General features: G+C 28.8%; 2 protein-coding genes across 2 annotated transcripts in view; both read left to right on the forward strand.

Moving 5' to 3' along the window:
* The first annotated feature begins 90 nt into the window (after positions 1-90).
* Positions 91-14,022, forward strand: Droj2 (DnaJ heat shock protein family (Hsp40) member A4-like). Its single transcript, XM_043053891.3, has 7 exons — positions 91-582; positions 3,934-4,072; positions 4,717-4,999; positions 8,008-8,235; positions 10,633-10,863; positions 12,260-12,459; positions 13,728-14,022. The coding sequence occupies exons 2-7, from the start codon at positions 3,941-3,943 to the stop codon at positions 13,839-13,841; spliced, it is 1,188 nt and encodes a 395-aa protein (XP_042909825.1). The 5' UTR covers positions 91-582; positions 3,934-3,940; the 3' UTR covers positions 13,842-14,022.
* Positions 14,023-23,686: 9,664 nt separating this feature from the next.
* The window catches only part of Dip-B (Dipeptidase B), a 29,239-nt gene continuing 28,493 nt past the window's right edge, over positions 23,687-24,432 (forward strand). The window contains exon 1 of the mRNA XM_087167520.1: positions 23,687-24,057. Within this exon, the coding sequence (XP_087023646.1) occupies positions 24,026-24,057 (32 nt within the window). The 5' untranslated portion in view covers positions 23,687-24,025. The remainder of the gene's footprint in view (positions 24,058-24,432) is intronic.

The following is a 24,432-nucleotide window of genomic DNA, read 5'->3' on the forward strand; positions in this document are numbered from 1 at the left end:
TCAGAGGTGGCGAACGGGAATTTAATTGGAGAATTTTTCAGGAGTTGCCAATCAGGTTCTCACTCTCATCTCCAAACTCCTTTTACACGCAATTTCATCCTGATAAAATTTGAATAAAAAAATTTTTATTCGGAGATTCTTTTCTTTTATTTTTATACCTAATCAATCCAAAGCAGTTTATATAATTTTTATTCCTGATTAAACATATACTTTAAAACTCCACTTTAAAATCATGTTTGCTGTTTTCTAAATTTTAGTGAATGAGCTGCACTAACTTTTTCAGTTTAATCAGTTCATTATTTACCTGATATATCTTCTGGTTATCGTATGAATTACGGTTGTTAATCCGTTTGAATTTTCGACTAAGTTTTAAGAATATTTTGCAAACTCATATTGTTGCGCACGCATGTAGAAACTTTCTTTTTTCTGTGATCAGATTTGTTATGAGAAGTAGTGTCGAGAACTTTCTTTGTAAAATTTGATAATCTGTTCCTTAAATACAAGCATACTGATCAGCTTTTTGTTATCAAGAGTTTTACCAAGTTTTATTCATATTTATTTCTACTCGAAAAATTTATTAAGGTACGATCGATGTTTGTGTGAAAAATACTCTCGTATATTAATCGTATAATGTTTTTTGATTTTATAAGTCAGATAAATGTTTGTTAGTGATTGTTAAATATTTTATTCCTTTCTATTTTATTTATTTTTAAATCATTTAATAAATAATATGATTTGTAACTATATAGTAACTAAATCGTCCTCTGATGTTAAATTTTAATATTTGTCGCTTCAATTTTATAGTTTCTGAAGATACCAATTTTATCCACTTGATTAATATAAGGTAGTTACACCATCTAACTCTTAATATGGAATTTTGTATTTTTGAAAAGCCCCCAGTAAAATGTTTGGAATTTTATTAACTTTATGTGGTAGCTTCTATTATGGAATAAGTTTTTTTGCCAGCTCTGCTTTTCAAGATGACAATAGTTTTATATTTTATTGATATAGTGTAGCACCGCTGAATTTCTATTTTAATGAATAACTTAGAAAAATCAACTCAAATTACTCATTCCTAGTGAGATTTTTAGTTACTTTTATCACTTGATAGACATTTGTAATGCTACATAAGTGCCATGTTTTTTAGTTAATTTGCATTTCAAGTATAAATTAAATGTTTTCATGTTTATCCTATTCAACCCAACTTCTACCCATGCATCAAAATATGCATTTTCTTTTTAATCCAGTGTTTGTTATTAGCGTATATTTTTTAATTCCTTAATGTTATATTTATTAATATACAATAAACAATTACTAAGTTAACAGCTAAAATCTATCTACAATTTTTATAACTGAAAAATTTTAACCCAGTTCATTTGGGATAAAGGCTGTACTCTTAAACTGTCCCACCTTTTTATATAAAAAAAATAGTTTGCAAACTTGTTGTCCTATAATTTCAGAAGTGGGACCTACATTTTATTTTATATCTTGGCAGGGTACAATGGCTCGAAATTTGTACCCTATTTTTTATTCTATTTATTTAGTTTCTTTGCTTTGTAATATATATTTGTTTGGTTTCGATAAAATTTTGACTTTTTTTTCAATGACATTTTCCATATTTGTTCCTGTGCATGAAATTTCGCCAGGTTTTGACAATTTGACCACCCTTGATATTATATTTGACTCAAATGGGATTAAATGAAGAGATGTTTCTCTTAATCATATTTCCTTTGTAAATGCAATCTATGGTTTAAGGGAAAAACATTTACCTTTTAAAGTGTGTTTTTATTGATTACTAATTTTAACTCTATTTCTGGAAGGTAGGCGAAATGTGAAAAATAGAGTTTGATATTATGGTTGGAAGATTAATTGAAAGTTTCCACTTATTATTACTTTTCCAAGACCATCTTCCTCTTAACTACACAGATTATGTGCTTATAATCATAGACGTAGCGTGAGGGGGGGGTGCGCTTCTTGTTTTTTAGAAAACTGTTCCTTTATTTTAAATATTATATTTATGCATGTTTATTTTTTATATGACTGTACATTTATACATAAATGTATGTATGAAACTTAAAATACACTAACAGTTTTCAGAAAATAAACTCCCCCTTACGTTATGCCTATGTTTTAAATGTAAATACACTGGTTATCATAAATTAAGGAAAATTCACAAAAATTGCGATAACTCAAGAAATTACACATGGAATTTTATGAAACTTACCCACAATATACAACACATAGTAAGGTATTAAACAACATAAAAAGAAATTATCAGACATTAATAGTAGTATAGAAATTAGCACATGTATAAAATAAACAAATTGGAAGTATCGGTTTGCAATAGAAAAAGTACCTTTAATATGGAATATGATTGCCTCTAGAAGCAATACAGCACAAACAACGATGTGTGATGCTTTCAATTATGCGGTCTATCAGTTCAATAGGAAGTGAGAGCCATTGCTCTTGTAAAGCAGTTGCAAGCGTGGCAAGGGTCTGAGGGGGCGGATTGATGGCAGATACACGCCTCCCTAGAGCATCCCAAACGTGCTCGATAGGATTCAAGTCCGGGGATCGAGCTGGCCACTCCATGCGAGTAATTGTTTCCTGTTGAAGATAATCATCAACAATGCGAGCTCTGTGTGGTCTTGCATTATCGTCCTGTAACAGGAAGCAATCACCAATTGCCCCGGCATATGGGCGCACATAAGCATCAAGGATGTTGTCTCGATAAACCTGAGCATTCACGGTTCCCCTTGGAAAGACATGGAGGTATGTGCGCCCTCCTAAGGATATGCCTCTTCCGTATGCATCTCTTTCACGGATGTTTGATGGATGATAACGGGTCCCAGGTTCTCTCCATATCAAATAACGTCTACTGTCACTTTCTAGACTAAACCTGGACTCATCCGTAAAGAGAACAGGCCTCCATTGATCTGACGTCCAGTGGACATGTTGTCGGGCCCACTGCAAACGGTCTCTCCTATGGCGTGATGTGAGCGGCACGCAAATGGCTGGTCGTCTCGCATACAGACCACCTTCGTGGAGCCTTCTGCGCACAGTTGACGTTGACACCAACCTTCCGGTGGCTGCAGCAAGAGAGGATCTAAGATGTGTCGGAGTAGCGGTTCTATTCCTGCGTGCACTTAATGTCAAATATCGGTCATCGGCACTGGTCGTAACAGTTGGCCGTCCTTGACTGAACCTCCTAGATGCCGAATCTGTGGTTTGAAATTGCCTCCAAAGTCTATGAACCACAGATGGACTCACATTTAGCCATCTGGCCACTTCTGATTGACTCTGCCCTGCCTCTAGTCTCCCGATGGCTCTCCATCGTAGTTCTTCAGGCAAATGATGCCTAGAGGTCATTATTACGAATTGGCTATCTCAGATTTTCAATGTCGCAATCACAGTAAAATTTGTGTGCTTTCTCTCAAACTTGGACTTTTATGCTCCAGGCAGATGACGTAAGCCGAGTGCAGCGCCACTAATTTGCATATTGCAATTTTACTCAGCTACTCTTAGTGGACAACATATGCAAATTTTGCACGGTTTGGCTTACTTTTGAAAGAGTTATCGCTATTTTTGTGATTTTTCCTTAATTTATGATAACCAGTGTAGTTTTAGAGATACAGTAAAATACGTAAAAAAGTAAAATTTAAAATTAAGAGGCTTAGACTTTCAGTAGATTTGTTGGTTAAATTTAAAACCAGGATTGGCTGGTTTCCGTATAAAATCTTTTTCCTATTTTGATATTTTATTATTTATATAAATACCTTTAGTTTGAATTGAACCAAATGAAACAAAATTAATTGTCTCTTAAAAAAATTTTCAGTTTAAATTTAAACTATTTGGCATTTTAAAAATATTTCGTATTTTTACATTTAGATCTTTTTGTTACATGCATTATTCCTATTTATAAATTTTTTCCAGATAAATTATGGTTAAGGAGACTACTTATTATGACATTCTTAATGTCAAGCCGGCTTGCACGATTGATGAACTGAAGAAATCTTACCGTAAACTTGCATTAAAATATCATCCTGACAAAAATCCATCAGAAGGTGAAAAGGTAGGTGCATCCAATTTATTTCAGTAACTAAAAATGTGGGGTGAGTTTCTTTCGCAGTTGAAGAAAGAAACCATAGATAAAACTGCTTAAAAACAAATAAGTTTCTTCTAACGTGAAAGGTAAAAATGGAAGAAATACATCTTCAAAAAGGACTAACTAGTATTAAAACAATTCTTAATTGCAGTTTAGTTTATTTTTTTCAATCATTATTTAATTTAATATGCTTAAATGATTATTCTTTGCACAACATCATATTTGGATAAAGTATATTCTATTTATTACACGAATACTTAAGGAGTAGTAATTGACTCTTTTTTACTGAATAAGTGAGAATGAGTTTAAGCAATGTCAGATGCTAAACTCCCGTTATTAGTTGGAAAAATTTAGGTATGAAATTAAAATCTAATAAAAAGTATGTGTAATGTATTCGGATTAATTTATTTTTTTATAATTTAACAGGACTAGTCCAAACTCACTAATGCCTATTATTATTTGCACAGCTCGAAAGAGAAAATTTTTAAGTCAGTGATTATATGCTTTGGTTTATTCATGGAACTAATTACTAAGAGCGGTTATTTTCCTTCTAACTTATCTCACATTATACTTATTTACTGTCCGTTCAATGATTTGTTTTTACATTTTAGTTTAAACAAATATCTCAAGCATATGAAGTGCTGTCGAATCCTGAAAAGAGAAAAATTTATGATCAAGGGGGAGAACAAGCTATCAAAGAGGGTGGTATTGGAGGAGGAGGCATGTCATCTCCCATGGATATCTTTGACATGTTCTTTGGTGGTGGTACTCGCAAGCGTGAAAACAAAAGTGCAAATGTGGTGCATCAACTTGGAGTGACTTTAGAGGAATTGTATAATGGTGCAGTTAGGAAACTTGCAGTGCAGAAAAATGTGATTTGTGATAAATGTGAAGGTGAGAAAGTTAATTGCTACTTTAGAATTTATTTCAGGAAAGCTTCACACTTCTTACAAAACTTTAAATAATAAAAACTGTAAATAGATGAGGTCAAACCTCAAATCACATCATCACGTTAATCTGATGATATTTATTTAATGGTTACAGCACAATATTAATAATAAAAGCAAAATATTTTCCTATATATATATAATACTACTTCAATTAATAAACATATTTCAATTCATTCCTTTAATATCTTGTACCCATACGTAAGTTTGTTTACAGTAAATATAATATTCCTTCCATTTATTACATTTAATTTAAAAGTTATTATAATGTATAAAAATATTTGTTTTAAATATTTTTATGTACAATATATTAAATATGCATTTAATGTTTTTATTTCCTTCTAAAAAATATTTTTATTCTCCTGTGACTAAGGAAAAAATCTTTAATGTGAACTGAATAATTTTTAAATAGAAAAATTCCCCCCCCCCTCCCTTGCATTTTTACTATCACTGCAATACATAACTTAAAATTTACCTTGACAAAATATTTTCCAGTGCTTCCGACCTGTAGTTTAAAAATTTTTTTTGTCTCTGATGTAAATAAAATGATAGAAAGTTTTTGAAAACTATGGAAAGTCAAAAATTTTAGTGTTCCCCTGATCACTGTAATTTTTACCTTTTTTACGTATGAATGAATTTTTTTATTTGCTTTGTAAATATATTCAGAGCAATATTTTTACTTTTATACACTCTTGATAGTTAGTTTTTATACTATTTAGCTGAAGATTGACAACTGTTGTCTATAAAAGGGATTAAACTAATGTCAAGAAGTGATATAACTTGTTATCTGGTTATGATTTCCTGTTTAAAAATCTGTAGCAAAGTTAGCTATTGGCAAAAAAATGCTACTTTCAAAATCAGGGTTCATACTAGAATTTTTAGTATTGTATTTTAAGTGGTATTGTAATACAATTTGAGATCCTGAAAATACAACCTAAGCATCATTCTGCTATGAAACAATTAATGAATGGTTAATATTAAACATATATATTCACACAAAAGTTTATATAACATCCTTTTATTCATGTTACACGATATCTATATAAGTTTCATTGTGCCTGAAATATGCAATAAATTAGATACTGTTGTCAAAATATTTAAGGTTTATAAATTTATTATTAATGCATTTTATTATTCGCTTTATTATTGATATGTTTTGGCAAAAATAGCTTTTTAATTACAAAATTTTTTTAAAAAAGGAGCATTATTTTGGTATAGTGTGGCTCAGTTCTAAAAAAAATTTACCACTCCTAAATTTTGCACTTTTAAACTCTTTAAAGTTTAAACAAAAACTTTATAAGGATTTGTCAAATCAAACACAACTTTCTTGTCTTTACATTCTATAACCTCTGCACTGTGAATCATGGCTTATCGTAATCGTCCATGGATTACCATAAACCTTAATGCCAGAATACAAGAAAATGAATAGGGTACTATATTCATAAGAAAGAGCATTGCATTTCACTTAAAAGCTTATGGTTCTTATCTGTCCCATAATATTTAATGCTTTTAGTTTTAAAAAAATATTCTCTTATGTATTTGCAGATTTTAAATCAAATTTCAAAATTTGCAAAATTCTTAAATTTTAAAAAAGGTTGGAAGAGCGTAGCATTGTAGAAAGTCCTGTATCCCATTATTTTTTAGTATCAAAATTTTCTCCCTAATCCTTTTTTGAAGGATGGTCTGCCTTTTAATGCACCCTTTTTGTAGAAATAATCTACTATCGCATAAAAACACTGCCTTTTTATTCATATTTCATTTTGAAAAAATAACTGATTGTTTAAATAATTACACACTGGTAAAATTATCTATGTTTATAGGTTTAATTCTTATTACTGTAACAAATATTTATTTTATCTGGATTATTCTCAACTGGTTGAATTTTTATAAGTTTCTCTTTTTCTAGGGGTATATCAATGAATTTTTAAGAGATTTTAAAATTATTTTTTAAATACCTTTTTTTTTCTTCAAAAAAAGGAAGAAAAAAAAGGACATCTTTAGATGTTAATTTTTTCATTTTCAGTTTATTGAAAAACCTTTCAAGTTGTTTATCAATAATCATTTATTTTTTAGTTCACTAATAAAATGTATGCACAGTGATTGTCTTTTAACATGCTTTTAATTTTTTTTTATAGACTACAAATTTTTATCTTATTTTGATAATGAGTGAGAATTACTTTTTGAAATACATACATAAAACAGTATACGAGAGTAATTTAAAAATTTTTTAGGTTCAAATTCAGTTATTACAGAAGATTACACATTTTGTTAAATTTTTACTTGTTAAGAAAATTGTTTAAATTCCAGAATTTTGTACAGCTAAAATATTATTGACACTAAAACAAATTAAAAATACACCTTTTGTTACAGTTAAAATATAAAGTAATGTAATCTAACGGTATAACATTTAAAGTAAATATTTATATTATTTGCACTGAAATAAATAAATAAAATGCCTTAATTATAACTTACCAAAAATCACCCCAGTTGATTGGAGGATAAATCAGTTGGCTTTTATAATTAACTTTAAATATGGTGATTAAAATATATATGTAAGTATAAAAAGCTTAGACCATTTGCGATTTAAAAACAGCATCAACATTATTTTTTCTAAAATGTATCATTGTTATGGATTTTTAAAAAAATCACAATTTTCATGAATTTTGTTTTTTAAAAATATTTTTATAGTGCCTGAAAATTTTTTTTCTCTTATTTGCTGCATTGTTACATTGTTGAAGTTCATGTAAAAAAAAAACTCAATAATTTAAAGATGACTTTGCATAATTTAGTTGTTTTGTAAAAACCTTTTTCAATGCTAAAAAGTTAGTGACCATTATTTACTCAGAAAAAAGAGAAACCCAAAACTGTGCTGTGTGGCCCTATATATTTGATGTTTCATTTCTCATTTTGTAATAATGTCACACATAATTTACAAAAATTATTCAATGTTTTTAGGACGTGGTGGCAAAAAAGGTGCACTTGAGAAGTGCACTAAGTGTAATGGTACTGGAATGCAAACACATGTTCAACAGTTGGGGCCTGCTATGGTTCAAAGAATTCAAACTGTCTGCTCTAGCTGCCAAGGTCAAGGAGAATATATAAACCCTAAAGATCGGTGCAAGAACTGTCATGGAAAAAAAGTGGTGCGAGAAAGAAAACTTATTGAAGCTCACATTGACAAAGGTATGCATTATGTCATATATTTATGTTTGGAATGCTTCAGATTAAAACATATAATTAATTTTTTTTTTTATCCAAAACTTAATTCTTAAATCATTTCATACAATCTACAAATTACTCTTTTGTCCTCTGTTGCATGGTTTGCAGTTGCTCTTCTATTCCAGATTTTTCTGATAAAAATATTATTCTGATTTGTAAATTTTTGTCTTTTTTTTCTTCCTGATTTTTGTGTGCATTCAGAACATCCCATTTTCTATACAATGTTTATTACAACAACTGAATCTCCAAAGAAGACACACATTTTAGTAATCTTTTTTTTAAAGAGTCAGATTCGCGTGATTTCGCCATCAGTCTTTTTTTTTTTTTTCGGTAGTTACTGCAAGGGATTTTACCATTTTTAATTAGTTTTTATTTGATGATGATTTACGAAATGCGAAAAAGGGACCCCTTAAAAAATATATAAATTTATTTTATTCAGATAGATGATTATTATTATAATTTTTTTTTTTGGTAAACACAACACTTTTGTCACTTTAAATTTGTAACAAATATATTTGTTATTAGTAAAATTATCTTGCAGAAAGATATTAGTGCTAGAGAGGTTTGTCGCAAAAAGGCCGAACAAACTCTGCCACAGGGAGGTAAGGTAGGGTATCAATAGTCTTTTCTTTTAACAGAAGAAATTAACAAATAGAAATAAATTAATATCAATTTTCATTTCAATGTACTTTATTTTAATTCACAAGAAAACATTTAACAACATAAAATTATTTTAAAAAATAAATATTTGAACCTCTCTCCTTTTTTAAAACACTACCCTTCCATATTTGAATGCTAAAATGAAAGACATTATTTTTCAATATAGAATTGTCTTTGGGACGCATTTTACTCTTTTATTTTACAAAGCAGTAATACACAGAAAGATGTGTTCAGAGAGCCTCTGAAATCCTGTTATGCATTCTTATTTAAACTTTTTTTTTTTTTTCAATCTACATTGTTGGATTTCATTTTGGTTTTGGTATTCAATTTTTATAAATTACTTATATTAAATTATTTCTCTAGTCATAATTTTTGGACTATATTCTAAGCTGATCTTGAAATCAAATACCATAGTTTATGATCAAATCAAGTGGCCAAATTCAAAATTATTGGGATATTTGTTATTAGGAATATTAATTATGAATACAAATCACATACCCTCCAACTTATGAGGATTTTGAAAATAATTCTTTCTAGTGATAGCGAACCAAAGTAGAAATTTTTAAAGCAAATGGATCTCTCATAAAACTTTTATCAGAACTTAAGAATCTAGCCATATGGCCTGCACTTTTATAAGTAATAGTGGACAAGTTACGCTAAAATTATTTTTTTTAAAATATTAAGACATTAGTTTTGCTACCGTCTGAAAAGAAGATTTCTGAAACTACGCAAATTCCGTAGCAGTTGGAGGGTATGCAAAACATTACGAATGCAGAAACATTAGGTTACAGGTTAAAATAATTCATTTTTATATGAGATATGTTATCCTTTTCCAAATTAAGTGATCCGCTTTGTGGAGAGGGTACATAGATGGTTTATTTCAAGGGAAATAAAAAGATGCCTGTAATGAGTGGCGCCTGGTTTGTAGGAGTGTCCGTAAAGTGAGATTTCACTGTAAATTTATGTATATATATATATATATATATATATATATATTAAGAATTTCTTCTATTCTTCCCTTTTTGTTTGGAAGAAACTTGTGTTTCTCTTGTGTTAGAAGAAATCTATTTTTTTTTCCACTTGAGATGGAAGGAACCAGGTCAGTTTTTCCACTGTGGAAAAAGCTCTCCATATTGGTTCAAAATTATCTATATTTTTATATTTATATGGATTTAATTTATGAAATATGAGTAAAATATATTTATTTTGCATATCAATATTACTATGATTATGACTAACAGGGTTTTTTTCAATCAAGCTACTGACTGGACTTTCTACAGTCACATTTACACCACATTGGACTAGCTGACTCTCCTACCTACATTTTCTGCGAGGAACATTTTGACATTAATGGTGATCATCTCTGGAACTGTTCTGCTCTCCGAGAGGCCTACAGTTCTTCATATTTTATGACACTTTCCACTCCTGAAGATACTTCTTTTTTGTATTAGATTGAAAGACTTATTATACTTGATAAAACAAGTATCAGATCATAATTTTAAAGAAATACAAAACTATGACGGACAAGTAGACGGCGCTTTTTAGAAAGCTAGGCATTGCTTTAAATATTTTTGACATCTTATTAAGTTATTTTTTAGATCAATGGATTCATATTACATTAATGATTTTTATGGGATTGCAAAATTATTTAAATTTTTCAATGATCAAGTTTTTTTTATTGAAATGGGAAATTTTTTTAAGGTATGGAAGACGGTCATAAAATTACTTTTGCTGGTGAAGGAGATCAAGAGCCTGGGATGGAACCAGGCGATATAATTATAATAATTGATGAAAAAGAACATGAAGTGTTCAAGAGAAATGGATCTGATCTTATTATAAAAATGGAGCTCTCTTTGACAGAGGCTTTATGTGGCTTCCAACGAACAATTAAGACTTTAGATAACAGGTTATTGGTCATTTCTTGCATCCCTGGTAAGTTTCATATTTATTTATTTTTTAATGCCTTAAACCTGAGAAGTTTGTATGAAATAAAAAGCTGTTATAATTATAAATCTAGTTACAATTTCGGAATATTTGAAGCTAATACTTCTAGTATTCTTTTTCTGTGAAAGAATTCTCCAGCTTTTTGGTAATTAATAGGAAGTAAAAATATAGACTCTTGAAAGTTCCACAAATCTCGAATTTATTATATTAATAGTTTTATTAATTATTGTTTGATTTATCAAGGTAATAATAAATAATTAAAAATAATGCAGAATTTTCTGAGATCTTTAAAATTTATGTGAGAATTTTGAGGCAGATATTTGGTATTCATCAATTTGCATGCATGTATTAGTTTTCAAATTTAAACAGTAAAAAGATTTCAAAATTGTAGAACACTGGTATATGTGACTTTTTCTATTGGAATTTTAAGCTTATAGATCTAAGTGTTCAAAATAATGTATAATTTGCATTCTATTATGATAATTGAAATGTAATAAAGTTGAAAAAGGTTTATCAGAAGTTTCAGTTACTATTAATATGTGTTATTGGTTTTAATATAATATTTTTCTGAGATTCACAAGGTCATCTGCTTTATTAGATAACCACATAGCTTAGCCAGATTTTGGTGATTTTGAATACAAAATTGAATAAGATCATTTTCAAATGTGTATTGGTTTCCATGCTGACAGTGTAAAACAATTCAGACTAACAAAAATTAGTTACTCATTCTCCCAGGCGTTACCTCTATCTCACACATTGACTAAGCATGAGTTATGTGCTTTATTAAATAATGTTGCTTGAAATTTTCGCTCTCTTGTTTTTAGGATAATTTATTGCTGATCTTTCAGCTGTAAAATATTTTGTATTTTTTCGTCTATATTTAAAGAAAGAAATGCAAATCTTTACACACAAAAAATATTGCTCTTCAATATAAATAGACAAAGTAAAAGCAGTGTCATCTATGTATTTGAATTAAGTGCATGTTATTATTGAGTTTTAAAATTACAATCACTAGGAATAGATTTGTACTCAGATCTATGCAGAAATGTTACTACTGCAGTGTTTCATAATTTCTGTGAGTTAAGAAATAAAGAATTTTACAGAATACAGCAGTTTTAGAGAAATACAAAAAGTTTTAAAAAACTGTATTTCTGTGCTTTGCCAAGGGATTAAAAAAACTTCCAAATAAAATAGGAAATTTTTTTTTTGGTATATTGTAGCTCACAAGTTATTCTCTCACTCTTAAGAGTTAATTTTATTTATTTTTCAGATCATTCTTATCTTTTTAGCTGATAAAAAACATAAAAACCAATTAAGCTGACATTTGCATTCATATGATTTGTTTTCAGAGTTTTGAATAATATTTGTATTTTTTTTCTTTCAGGTGAAGTAGTCAAACATCAAAGTCTGAAATGTGTATTGAATGAAGGCATGCCTCAGTACAAAAATCCTTTTGAAAAGGGTAAATTGGTTGTACACTTTCTTGTCAACTTCCCGTCTAATATTGATGAAACAGCATGTGCACAGCTGGAAAATATTTTACCTCCTAGACCAGAATTCATCATTCCAGATGAAGCTGAAGAGGTATTTATTAAGTTATTTTCTTTGTGTCAAAAATTTTCCTAAAATGTAAATCTAGGTTAAACAAAATGAATATGCCCAACAGCTCAAATAATGAATAAATAACACCCAAAATCAATGGTGTCACTATACCTTCTTTGATAAAAAGGAAAATTAGTATTTGATTAGGGTTTTAATTTTACACAATTATAAGATTTATACAATTTCTAGTTTTCATTTAAAAGTCTGCTGGGAAAATGATATTTGAGAAAAAGGTTAGGGAAAGACATAATTTTAGCGCCAAGTCCGAAATTGTCAGGGACTTTTTTTGCCTATCAAATCTTGCACAAAACCTGGTATTTCATGCTTTTCTCTTGGGTTTGTGCAAAATAACATTAAAAAATTATTTCTCTGAGCCGACAATCACTTGGAAAATTGAGATTCTTTTAGGCTCAAGTATTTCTGAAGGTAAGATACAATGCATTCTAAGAATGATGTTTTTAAAACAGTGGTTGAGTGCAATGAATTTCAGATGTACCAACTCACCCACATTTTATGGTTAAATTTCAATTTCTGTTAGTCTTCGGTCCTCCGGAATTAAGCCATAACTCTCTTGATTTTTGACTAATAAAAGGTGTGAACTTTTAAGTTTTTTTTTCTCCTCTCGAGATTTTTTTTCTCCTCTCCTCCCACTATTTTTTGAGCTGATGACACCAACTGATTATTTGATATTACGATTAAATGATCACAGAATTACCAAATCTACTTCTTAGATGTTAATGTACATTAAAAAAAGAAACTTAAAAATTTTAATAAAGTATTTATTCTGTCACCATTCAAAAGTAAAAAGTATTTCTCAATTTCTATTTATGTTTATTGTGTAATATGAGATGTTCATTTGGGATCTGTGTTTTTATTTAATTAATTTTTCTATTTTTTTGTTTCTTCCCATATTTTTCCAGAAATAAAAAAAAAATTTTTTTTGAACAAACTAATTCTACTCCTGTGTTTGTTTCACAATCTATTTTCCAAATCTGCAGAGGTACCGAAATACTGTACTATAACCCAAAAAACATAACAAGGATATTGAATTTTTTTTAACATACCATTAATAAGGCCAAAAATATTGATTATTTTTCAATAATGACTAAATTTGTTTACATATAAGAAATATTTACTCCTGAACTTTTTCAAAAATGCTATTTGGCAGTTGAACATCCAGTATTCGGGTAAATGGCTATGTGGTACATGATTAATAAGTTGTTTGACAAAGAGTAACTGTTTTATTTTAGGTACCATTGTGTGATATTGCTCCAGAGTTTTCCAGACAACAAAGATACCGACAAGCATATGAAGAGGATGATGACCATGGCGGACCCCGTGGAGTTCAATGTCAAACTCATTAGAACTTAAATAACATGTTTCCATGGTACATAATTTACATATATGTATTTATACACAATGTATTTATTGTTCCCTGTTCTGTTGACTGTAATCATTTCAGTTTTATGTAGATTCGTGTATTCCATTGGGTATCTAAATTATGTTATTTGTTTTCTTGTTTGCGCAATAAATCGACTGAGTTTATGTCTATTGTTTTACTCTTATTTAAATATATTTTTACAAAAAGCAGTATGCTTTTTTATAGTACCATAAAACACTGGCTAAACCCTCACGAATTTTTTTTTAACGAAATTGCCGCAAAGTGGGGGCCTGAGGATAAATAGTAGCAAGGTAAAACAAGGTCACCACTCCACAGGGAAAACCCGGAAAATGCAGGGAATTTTGTTTCTTATTACGCTTTGAGTGGTCACCATTTTTTAATGGTGACCACTCAAAGCGTAATCTATGGGATATTTAACCATGATATTTCAGCTATACAAAACTATTTCATTTACTATAGCATTATTTAAGCATGTTCAGCTGTTTTTCCAGCAATTAATAATAAATATAGTTAGCCCAATATAGCTCATATAAAAGCACAGTAATTGTTGTTTCCTCTTAATATATATTGTTTATAATATGTACAGGGAAGACACTGGGAATTTTTTTTCTAGATTTGAGTGACAACCCTGTAAAATAAATTTTTTTAAAGAAAATCGAACATGTTTAATAAAGCACAAATGTTAATTGATTTAATGTAGTATGAAATGAATGAAAATAAATTTATGTAATTAAAATAAATGAAATTTATTTTAAATAAATGACCTTTTACCTGTACTCTTTTTCAACCAAATTATTACGATCACATCAAAAGCAATAAGCGAGAAAGTAAAAAAATCTTTCGTAAAGAATAAACACAAAAAACGAAAGATTTAATTTAAATGTATTTATTTACAACCATTTCTAATAGCAACTGGAAAAGCCTGAAGCATCTGATATTGCGCGCATGGGAATTGTGATGTTTGATTTTAAAACCGTGTTAATATGAATTGCGATACAGAATTCTAAAGACGCATGGATACAAGTTGTGATGTTGCATTTAAAAGACCCTTGAATACAAATCACGGCTATAATTTTTAAATTGAGTTGATTTTTCAGTTTACATTTGTGTAAATACGAATTGCAATGTGCAATTTTTAAATCACACAAGTTGATGTTTGGTGTTATAATCGTGTGAATATAACTTAGATTTTCTGGGATTGATGTTGGATTTTAAAAATGCATGATCTAAATGCGATATTAGATTTTTAAATCGTGGGCGTAAGAAATGGTAGGTGGTTATTTTACCTTTGAATACGAATCATGACTTGTGGACAGTATCCACAAAATTTAAGAATTTCCGCAAATGGTGTATGCCTATATTATTTGATCTACTCTAGATGGAGGTTTTGATCCTTAGTCAATATTTATAGGAAACTGTGAGTGGGGGCCTAATCGAATCTGATTGCTTGTTCCTCATTTTACAGTCAATTTAGATTAGCTATTTAGATGAATATTTTATTCATGTTATATCTACCTTTTCTGATACTCTTTTGATCATATAGTATTGGCTTTAAATCAATTAAATGTCAATGAATGAACGTATGAAAACTTCATTATGGTTTGATAATTTTTTCCATACATCTAAGATGAATATGTCTTATTTTTCCCCAGTTCTTAATTTTTTTGTTGCATGTATGAAATATTTAATTCAAATACATGAATTCATTCGCAAAAATATTGAATTTACTAATGTATTTAAGACTTGTGATTTCAAAATCAACTCTTTCCCCCCCCCCCCCCCAAAAAAAAATATGTATAAAAGTTTATTGATAAAATGGGAGTTAGTTTTGAGACTTACTCAGTTTAGAGAAAAGAATGGAATTATTTAAATAAAAAGTATCAAATTAAAGGTCTTATAAAGACTTCAGCCACAACATTTATTACACAAGGTTGCTACACTACTTGGAAAATCAGTCAACTGTCCAAAAAGTTTTGGAATTTAACATTTTTGAGCCAAAATCAGAGTTTGATTTGGTGAATGTGATCTTTGCACTAACATTTCCTACTCATAAGTCTTGTTTTCACCCAATATGCATCAAGCCAAATTTACCAGAACAGTAGTATGCCATGGTTTTGAGACTTAAAAACTTTCAACTGGGAAAGAGTTAATAGTTGCTAGAATCCATAACAGATAGAGGGATGGACGTACTTCAGTTAGTTTATTCTTTTTTTAAGAAACTTATTGTCATAAATAGTATTGTATAATCTTTTTTAAATTAATGTTCTTATTGTTAATCCTCTTATCACCAAGTTTTGATAAATGAATTCAATTAAACTCATCTTTCAAAACTTCCTGGAATCATGAGGATTGCCAATTTATTTGGAAATTATAAATCTGTATAATCAGGGTTGGCAAGTTTGTGACACATGACGGTTTTTACTGGTTTATATCATGGTTTTTACCGTCATGTCAAAAACCTCTAGTTTTGGTAAAACTGTATTTTTATTTGAGTTTAACTGCTTATAATTTAAAATTAATTTTTGGGCAATAAAATTAGAAAAAAAGTTGTTAAAAGATATTTACGAACAGATTCTTGCATTTTCCCAACATAATTATATCAAAACATACTATTTGAAGTAAAATATTAGGATACTAAACAAAATTTTCAACATTTCCAAACATCATTTTGTTTGGCATATTACATTACTGAAGAATGTCAAGTCATTCTTGACTTAGAGTTTGTTCGTGGTTGCAAGTTTTGAAAGTTTTGTTTAGCTTATTTCTAATATTTAAGAAATGCCAAATTTTAAATTCTTTTTAGTTCTTGAATTTATTAATAGTTCCAAGTTTTTTTTTTTTTTTTTTGTTTATTTCTAACAAGTGCAAAATTTTGAATCCTTTGCAAATCAAGCTATAATGATAAAAGTATCACTATTTTCAATAAGTATATAACAATATTTCTATATGAATGTATATCCTTCTATAAGATTACATGTTTATAGTGTGACGCTTATCGTCACTTAATTCAGAATCACAATAAAACATTTAAAATAGATTTACCGTAAATTGCAAAATAATTGACTAGATTTAAAATACTTAAATTAACAAAGCTTTAATCAAATACAAATTTATATAACAAATTAAACTAATTAAAAGGCTTTGATTAGCAACAAATAAACTAATTGGCATGGAGAGAACTTACCCATACTGATGTTTATATTGGAAGTTGGTGAACCTCAAAATGACTCGGTTCTGCTCTCTCTACTCCTACTGCTACTGTTTTTGTTGATCTTTAGAGAGAGCAGAACCGAGTCATTTTGAGGTTCACCAACTTCCAATATAAACATCAGTATGGGTAAGTTCTCTCCATGCCAATTAGTTTATTTGTTGCTAATCAAAGCCTTTTAATTAGTTTAATTTGTTATATAAATTTGTATTTGATTAAAGCTTTGTTAATTTAAGTATTTTAAATAGTTGAGGTATGTAAATTAATTCGACAATATATGCATAAAATAAACGATCACTGGTTATAATTAATAGTAGTAGTTGTGTCTGTAAACCACCGTAACAATAGTTGCAAAATCAATAGCAATCATTTACAACATTCATTTATAAAGGCATTTATGTGAAAATAATATATTGTCCTCTATATGCCATAAATGAAAGAAAACAGGTTTTTTATGGTTTTTACCACTGTCATGTCAAAAACCCAACCCTGTGTATAATATCTCGGGGTTTGACCCAGGTTTTTTTTTTTTTGGGGGGGGGGGCATTTTTTTAATTCATAAAGAACATTAATTTTTAGTGATCACTTTTTTTTCCTTCTTAATTTTTCCAAGTTTACTTGTTTTGTTTTTTTTAAATCTTATTTCAGCTGCTTTCTTTTGGTTCTTTGAATGAATTCCTATATATCTAATATGTTTTTACCCCATGCGAATTTCCAATTGAGCCATCTTTTCTTCCAAAGCGTCAGATTTGTGATGATTTCATCATAATTTTATGTCGTTAGTTGATAGTGTATCAGCAGTTATTAAAATTTTTTTTGTTCATTCTGATATTTTCAATACAGTGTTATTACAACGTTTGAATTTTGATTTTGAAATATGATTTTTTGGCGTATTCAGTTTGTGACGATTCCATATCTTTTGATGGTAGTTTTTACAGCCATTATATATTTTTTAAACTCTTTTTCACGTGGTTTGGTTTTTTGAATTGTGATATTCTTAATACATTATTACGATGTTCGAATTTGAGTTAACCCGCTTGGACGTGTTTGTTTTGTGATGATTCTATCGTAACTTTACCACTTCGGTAATTTTTTCGTGTTGTCTATCATTCACCATTTTTTGGTCTTTTTCACAAGATTATCCGAACTCCGAAATTTTTTACTTTCGAATTTGAGTTGAGATGCATTCAAATCTCATAAAATGGCGTCATTGAGTGATTATTTAATAAAGTTCAATTTTGTGAAGCGGCCGTTTTTACAAATTTGAAATTGGGGGGAAAGACCATTTTTACGAATTAGAACTTCATGAATGGGTCATTTTTTAGAATTTGAATATTGCGAAGGGGCCACAAAACGACCCCAATTTCCATTTCAATTAATTTTTAATTAAAGCTTGATAAGAAATACTTTTAAAATGTCTTATAAATGCTTATTTTTTCATAATTTATTTTCTATATTGTTATTGGGAAAAAATATTTTATTAAAATATTGCTTTTTCTTTTTTTTACTAGAATTATATTTAAATAGTTGCATAAAAAATACTAAGTAAGCGATTTTGGAAACCTCTGCTCTAGATTATCCCAACTCTATAATTGAATTAAAGATCAGAGACTTGAATTCCCAAGTAGCGTACTATTTCTTATTGGTGGTTTTCATATTTTTTTTTAAAGATTTCAGTTTAATTTTCTTTCAATTATCGTTTATAACAATGTTAAATAATGAGAAGTATAATAAAAAGTTGGTGTTAAAGGTATAAGACTTTATAAGTTATCTACCAACAATGGATTATTGAGTATTATTTCTGGTTTTACAAAAAAAATCCGTATAAAGCCAGAAATGATCTTACTTTTCCATACTCTTTATGAATGCCTCAATTTATACTAAAAACAAAAAAATTTAAATTAGTTTATAACTTTAAAGTAAAAACAAGAAAATGAAGTGATGGCCATAAAATTGTTGCATTGATTGTAATGATTTTTTCTTTTTCCAATCTTCCCAAAAAGGGAAAAGTAGAACATGGAACAGTGTTGTATGCATATCTCTTAAATTACAAGTGTTCAGTAAAAATCTGATTGTCCCAGTCAAGAATTGAATATCGCTAAGCTTGAATTCTGCTCCACAGCTATAGTAAAAGCACTCACACAAGACTATTATTATTAAAAAAATTAAATTACTGAGGATCTGGCATGTATGCTGATTCAAAATTTTTATGAATCTTACGAGGGACCATTCCTACTGCATATAATTCACTCATCTCTAATAGTACTCAGGAGGGAACTTGATTGTAGAATTTTTTTGAAGAATAGACTTCACTAATCAGTGTCTCTCATTTTCCTGACAGCGATCGATGTTTAATTGCATGCAATGAGAAAAAATGTTGTGGAATGCTATTCAGGGGATTTATCCAATAAATGTGCTTAAATTAAAGTCATATCTATAGACAAAATTAGACACAAATTGATAAACAGTTTAAAAAACCAGTGTTCGAATTTCTCGTGTTGTAATATTGTATTAAAAATTTAGTTTTTTAAAAAAAGACAAAAAACTAGAAATGAGTAGCAATAATTGTAAAAAAAAAAGTTGCAAGATTCCCTAGATTGACGATGAAATTGGAAAAAATAAAGCACATTTAAAGTGATTATTGAAAAACACGTTTTGAAACTCGGGGGCAAATCTTAAAAATATTGGTTATTTTCTAAATCATGTAGAAAAGCGTAGCATAGCCTTATTTAAAAAAAAAAAACATCAAAAATGACTTGGATTGATAATAAAATTGTCACAAATGATTGTTAAAATGTGTGATTCGAGAAACGCAACTTGCTATAATACCAGATTAAAAAATAATAAATAAAATGTAGAAAAGCGTAGCAATAACTGCTGAAAGAACAATAAAAAAAATCCCTTTGATTTCTGATGAAATCGGCACAAATAAAGCACACATTACAATGTGCGATTAGAGTGGCTTATTAATATGTGTTGAAAATAGATGGATTTTCAAAATCACGAGAAAATTCACAGTTATAAGAGCCAAAGAACAATAGAAAAACATCATTAATCCATGCGACTTGATACATCATAAATAAATATTGGACAAAATTGAAAGATTAACATTATTTTACTGCTCAATTTCTTTATTTCTGTATGCTTTTTCGCATAGATTTTATTTACATGCAACATTGCTAAACACAACTAATTATTATTACAGATTAAAATCATATCAATTACATATTAGGTCAATTTAAAACATAAATATCTCATGGGGGAAAAAAAGGGTATTAAAATAAGATAACCAGATTGGGCAATATTAAAACAATCCTGCCTAGAGGAATCATTGAAGTTGAACCACTTAAATAAAAATCCACTTATATTTTATTTGATTAGCTGACTTAGAACCTCCAGTAGAAATTTTTTTTTCATAATTTCTATGTTTAATTAATTCCCCATAAGTATTTCTCAATTGTGTGCATTTCAAACCTAATTATTTTAAGTGCTTAATATTATTGGAGTTATATAATCTGAAATAGCAAAATTGATATTTACAGATATCAAATTAATATTTAATAAACACAAAAAATTAGAATATAAATAATATTTGAAATCCCTAGCTAGTAATGAGGTAGGTCCAAAGAATTCAGCAGCACTCTTGCTAAGATTTATAAATTTTGTACAAAGTTTGCATGGAATTTTATAAGAAAATACTGTAATAAAACATTTTCTGTAAACATTTTTTTAAATATAATATAAGAGAAATAATGACATTCAAGGAAAGTTAGATATTTCATATAAATCGAACATTGAAAAAAAAAATTGAAACCTTATGATCTTTTTTAAAACATATGATGTTGGTGATAATCTGCAAGAGCATTCTTTAAAAAAATTGTCAAATATTTGAATAAATTGCTTAATACTTTTTACAGTAATGTAATTCTTTTATCATTTCTTAAGAAAATGCAGAACAAGTTAAAAAAAATTTTCTCAAAAATGTTTGTTGATGATTTGAGAAGATCAAAACTCCATTCAAAGTGGATACAAACATCCAGAAAAAGAAGAAAAAAAAATCAGAATTTTCCTGATTTTTGTAATCAGAAGCACAAATTTTATAAATTTTTCATTCATGCTTTATTCTTATACATAAAATATTTAACAAAACAATTATTGCTACAAGAATTGGAAATAAACAATTAAAAAAACTAATAAAAGACCAATTAATTTGTCAGAGTATCTTTTTTGTCAGGTAATTGTTTTGCCAATTGTACTTTTAGATATATCAAACTAAAATGAATTTATTTTCTTCAACTTTCAGGATTGCACACTATGTTTTTAAATTGCCCGATTTTTCGAGATTGACTAAGTTCTCAGACTTTTCCAGTTCTATGGCTGCCCTGTTCTTCTGTATTTAAACAAATTAAATTTTTTGTGACACCAACAATTTGGAGCTCCCCACTTTCTTAATGTCGTAAAACTCCTTCAATAAAATACAAAGCTTATCTAGTAGAAAACTAAGCAATTAAAAAAAAAAAAAAAAAATAGAACTATAAATATGATGAGTATACAATTTTAAGACAAAAATACATACAAAAAGCTAAATACTAATATGATATTTAAAACTATTTGCAAATTATTTATAAAGATAAATTACAAAGAGGAATAGGTTGCATTGTATCAACTATCTATTGCATTTAAAATCGCCAACCACATTTTTAGTGTCTTTCCATTGTGTTCAAATGCTGGAATATATTGGGCATTTTGATACCACCAGTCTTTTAAGACAATTTCAAGTTTTTTACAGCTTTTTCTAAGCTCAAATAAATTTCTCTGGACAACTTCCAGATCATCTGCATTGTCTATAACCAAAGATAACTTTTTTCTAACCGTCAAAGTTGAAATTTCTTCAGGTGTATAGCAGAGCTGCTTTGGCACAACATACAATTTTGTTTTAATGCTAGCAATTTTTTCAATAACCAAATGTCGATTCCGAAATGGTTTCAAAGAAAGAAATTCCCAAATTTTTGCAGGAAAGTTCCATTTTGTGAAAGTATAATCTTTAAAAATATCTTGTAAGTATGCTTTACTTTTCAGTAGCTCAAAAGATAATTTAGAATCACAATCCATGTTATTAACGACATTGATGAAACAATCATCTTTATTGCACTTAATGGTGGACAGCATCTGTGTATCAATGAACTTACGACAAGACTCTAAAGAAAGCCTCATGTTTATGAAAGCTTGTGGCATCGTATTTAATAATCCATGTAGGACACTTAACTTTTTATAAAAATCTCCCATAATTATTTCAATGTCTTGACACATGACTTTCGAATTTGCATTATTTTCTTTCATATTTTGAGTTATATCCAATTCACTAGCAAGTTTCTCTTCCAAATATTTAATGCTATCAGACAAACACTCATTTTGAATATGCAATGTAAGATAATCTTTTTTCAGCTTACTATTGTCCTTATTAAAATACACATCATCTATCTCTAATGAACATTTGTAAGAACCAATTTTTATTTTTTGAAAACAACTGTTAACTAGATCTTGCTTCATAGATTGCAAATAGGCTTCTGACAATCTTCCCACTTCTGCTTGCCTGGCTTTTTCAATGTTGCTCTGAAGAGAATTAGATTCCTGTTGTGATATACATTTCAAATGATTAACAATATCTGTAACAATTGTTTCACTCATAATTTCAGTCACAGGAAAGATTAAATTAGCGACGGACGAATTAACATCTTCATGAAGTAATTTCTTTTTAACAGTTAACATAATTTCATTGAGAATGCCATTAAGAAAAGCATCATTGAAATTGAAATTTTCATTGATAGCATTCTTAATTGATTTCCGATTGATAGCATATTTAAAGCATTTTGTATTTTCATTTGCAAATAATTTACTTAAGAAAATGAAAAGTTTGTCACTAACAACTAGAAGGGATTTATTTTTTTCTTCAAGATTCAAAGTGGCCAGTTCAAGAATTGTACTCTTTTGGCTTAAAATGGTATTTTCTTCCTTTTTATTTTTAATTGAAGTATTTAATAAAAATACATGCTTGGAGACGTTTTTTGTAGTATGTTCAAGAAATCGTACTTTATCCTCAGTGTTATCCAATTGATTTTGCAAGAGACGAACAATGTTTTCTTTATTATCATCCGGATACTTTTCACTTTCTTTAACAGCTCGTCGTAGCCGCAATAGTTTTCGTATAGATGCAATTGACTGTTTCGAGCCCACACGTTTTATGACGAATTTCCAAATCTCTCTATTTCTTCCTTCGGTGAGTCTACAAATTGACGAAAAGTCAGGTAAATTTTTTAAGCGACCCTCAATTAGCCCATCAGTTTCATTAACAATCCAATTTTGAATGTTTTTTTCCAATGAAGACATTACTTATTGATCAAAAGTCACTAAGACAGATTTATTAATTTTTCAGTTGAAATATTCTATCAATTCATCAGAAGTTTAATTGAAATACATAATTACCGATTAAATTGTATAGCGCGTTAATTTTAATTTTAAATTATGGTGAAAGTTATCTATTGATTATTTCTACCCACATAAATGCTAGAGTTTCTTCATCCATTACCCGAAGAAAGAGCTAGAAAATAGGAAATGGAGAAAGGAAAATGAACAATATTTTGGTTATTGGCAGCAGCAAAGGGAGTTTAGTTTTTTTTAGTGTTGCCAAAAGATAAAATATGTTCACTGGTTCCTACTTTCTAAGAAAGTTGAACCTGATTTTTCAAGTGTATGTGTACAGAAATAAGTAACCGGTAGTCACTGACCGAAACAGAGGATTGTGACGTTTTGTTTTCTTATGAAATTTTTCGGAAATTAGATATCTGATGCCTCGTGATTTAGATTAACAGCCCCTTAAATAAGTTTGGAAATCACTTAATATTCTATTCTAGGAAACTCAACGATATCAGCTACTCGATATGTCACCCAGCCATTCAGCAATGAATTTAGGGTATATGAGATATTATTACTTTAATTTTTAGATTATATGCTTAATATTAAATGTACTGATTCATATATGCTATGTACATAGTACACAAATGTTAATAATTAATTAATATAATAAATAATTAGTTGAGTGTTTGTTTTATATCTGGAAGGATTTTTCCCTTCTTATATTATCAGACATATGTATGAAATTTTTGACTGCTATAAAAGTCTTAAAGACTTTCATATGTCAATTTTTTTTTCTATGTCCATGACAGGATAAGGACTTTATCCTGTCATGGAGATAGTTCTGTACAGAGTATTGAAAATCACAGTTCAACTTCACGAAAATTGTCCTCTTTGAAATATATACCTATATTTTAAATTGTAAATGGGTCGC

Source organism: Parasteatoda tepidariorum, chromosome 7 (genome assembly GCF_982258835.1).
Source record: "Parasteatoda tepidariorum strain Cologne lab strain chromosome 7, Ptep-v5.0, whole genome shotgun sequence".
NCBI lineage: Eukaryota > Metazoa > Arthropoda > Arachnida > Araneae > Theridiidae > Parasteatoda > Parasteatoda tepidariorum.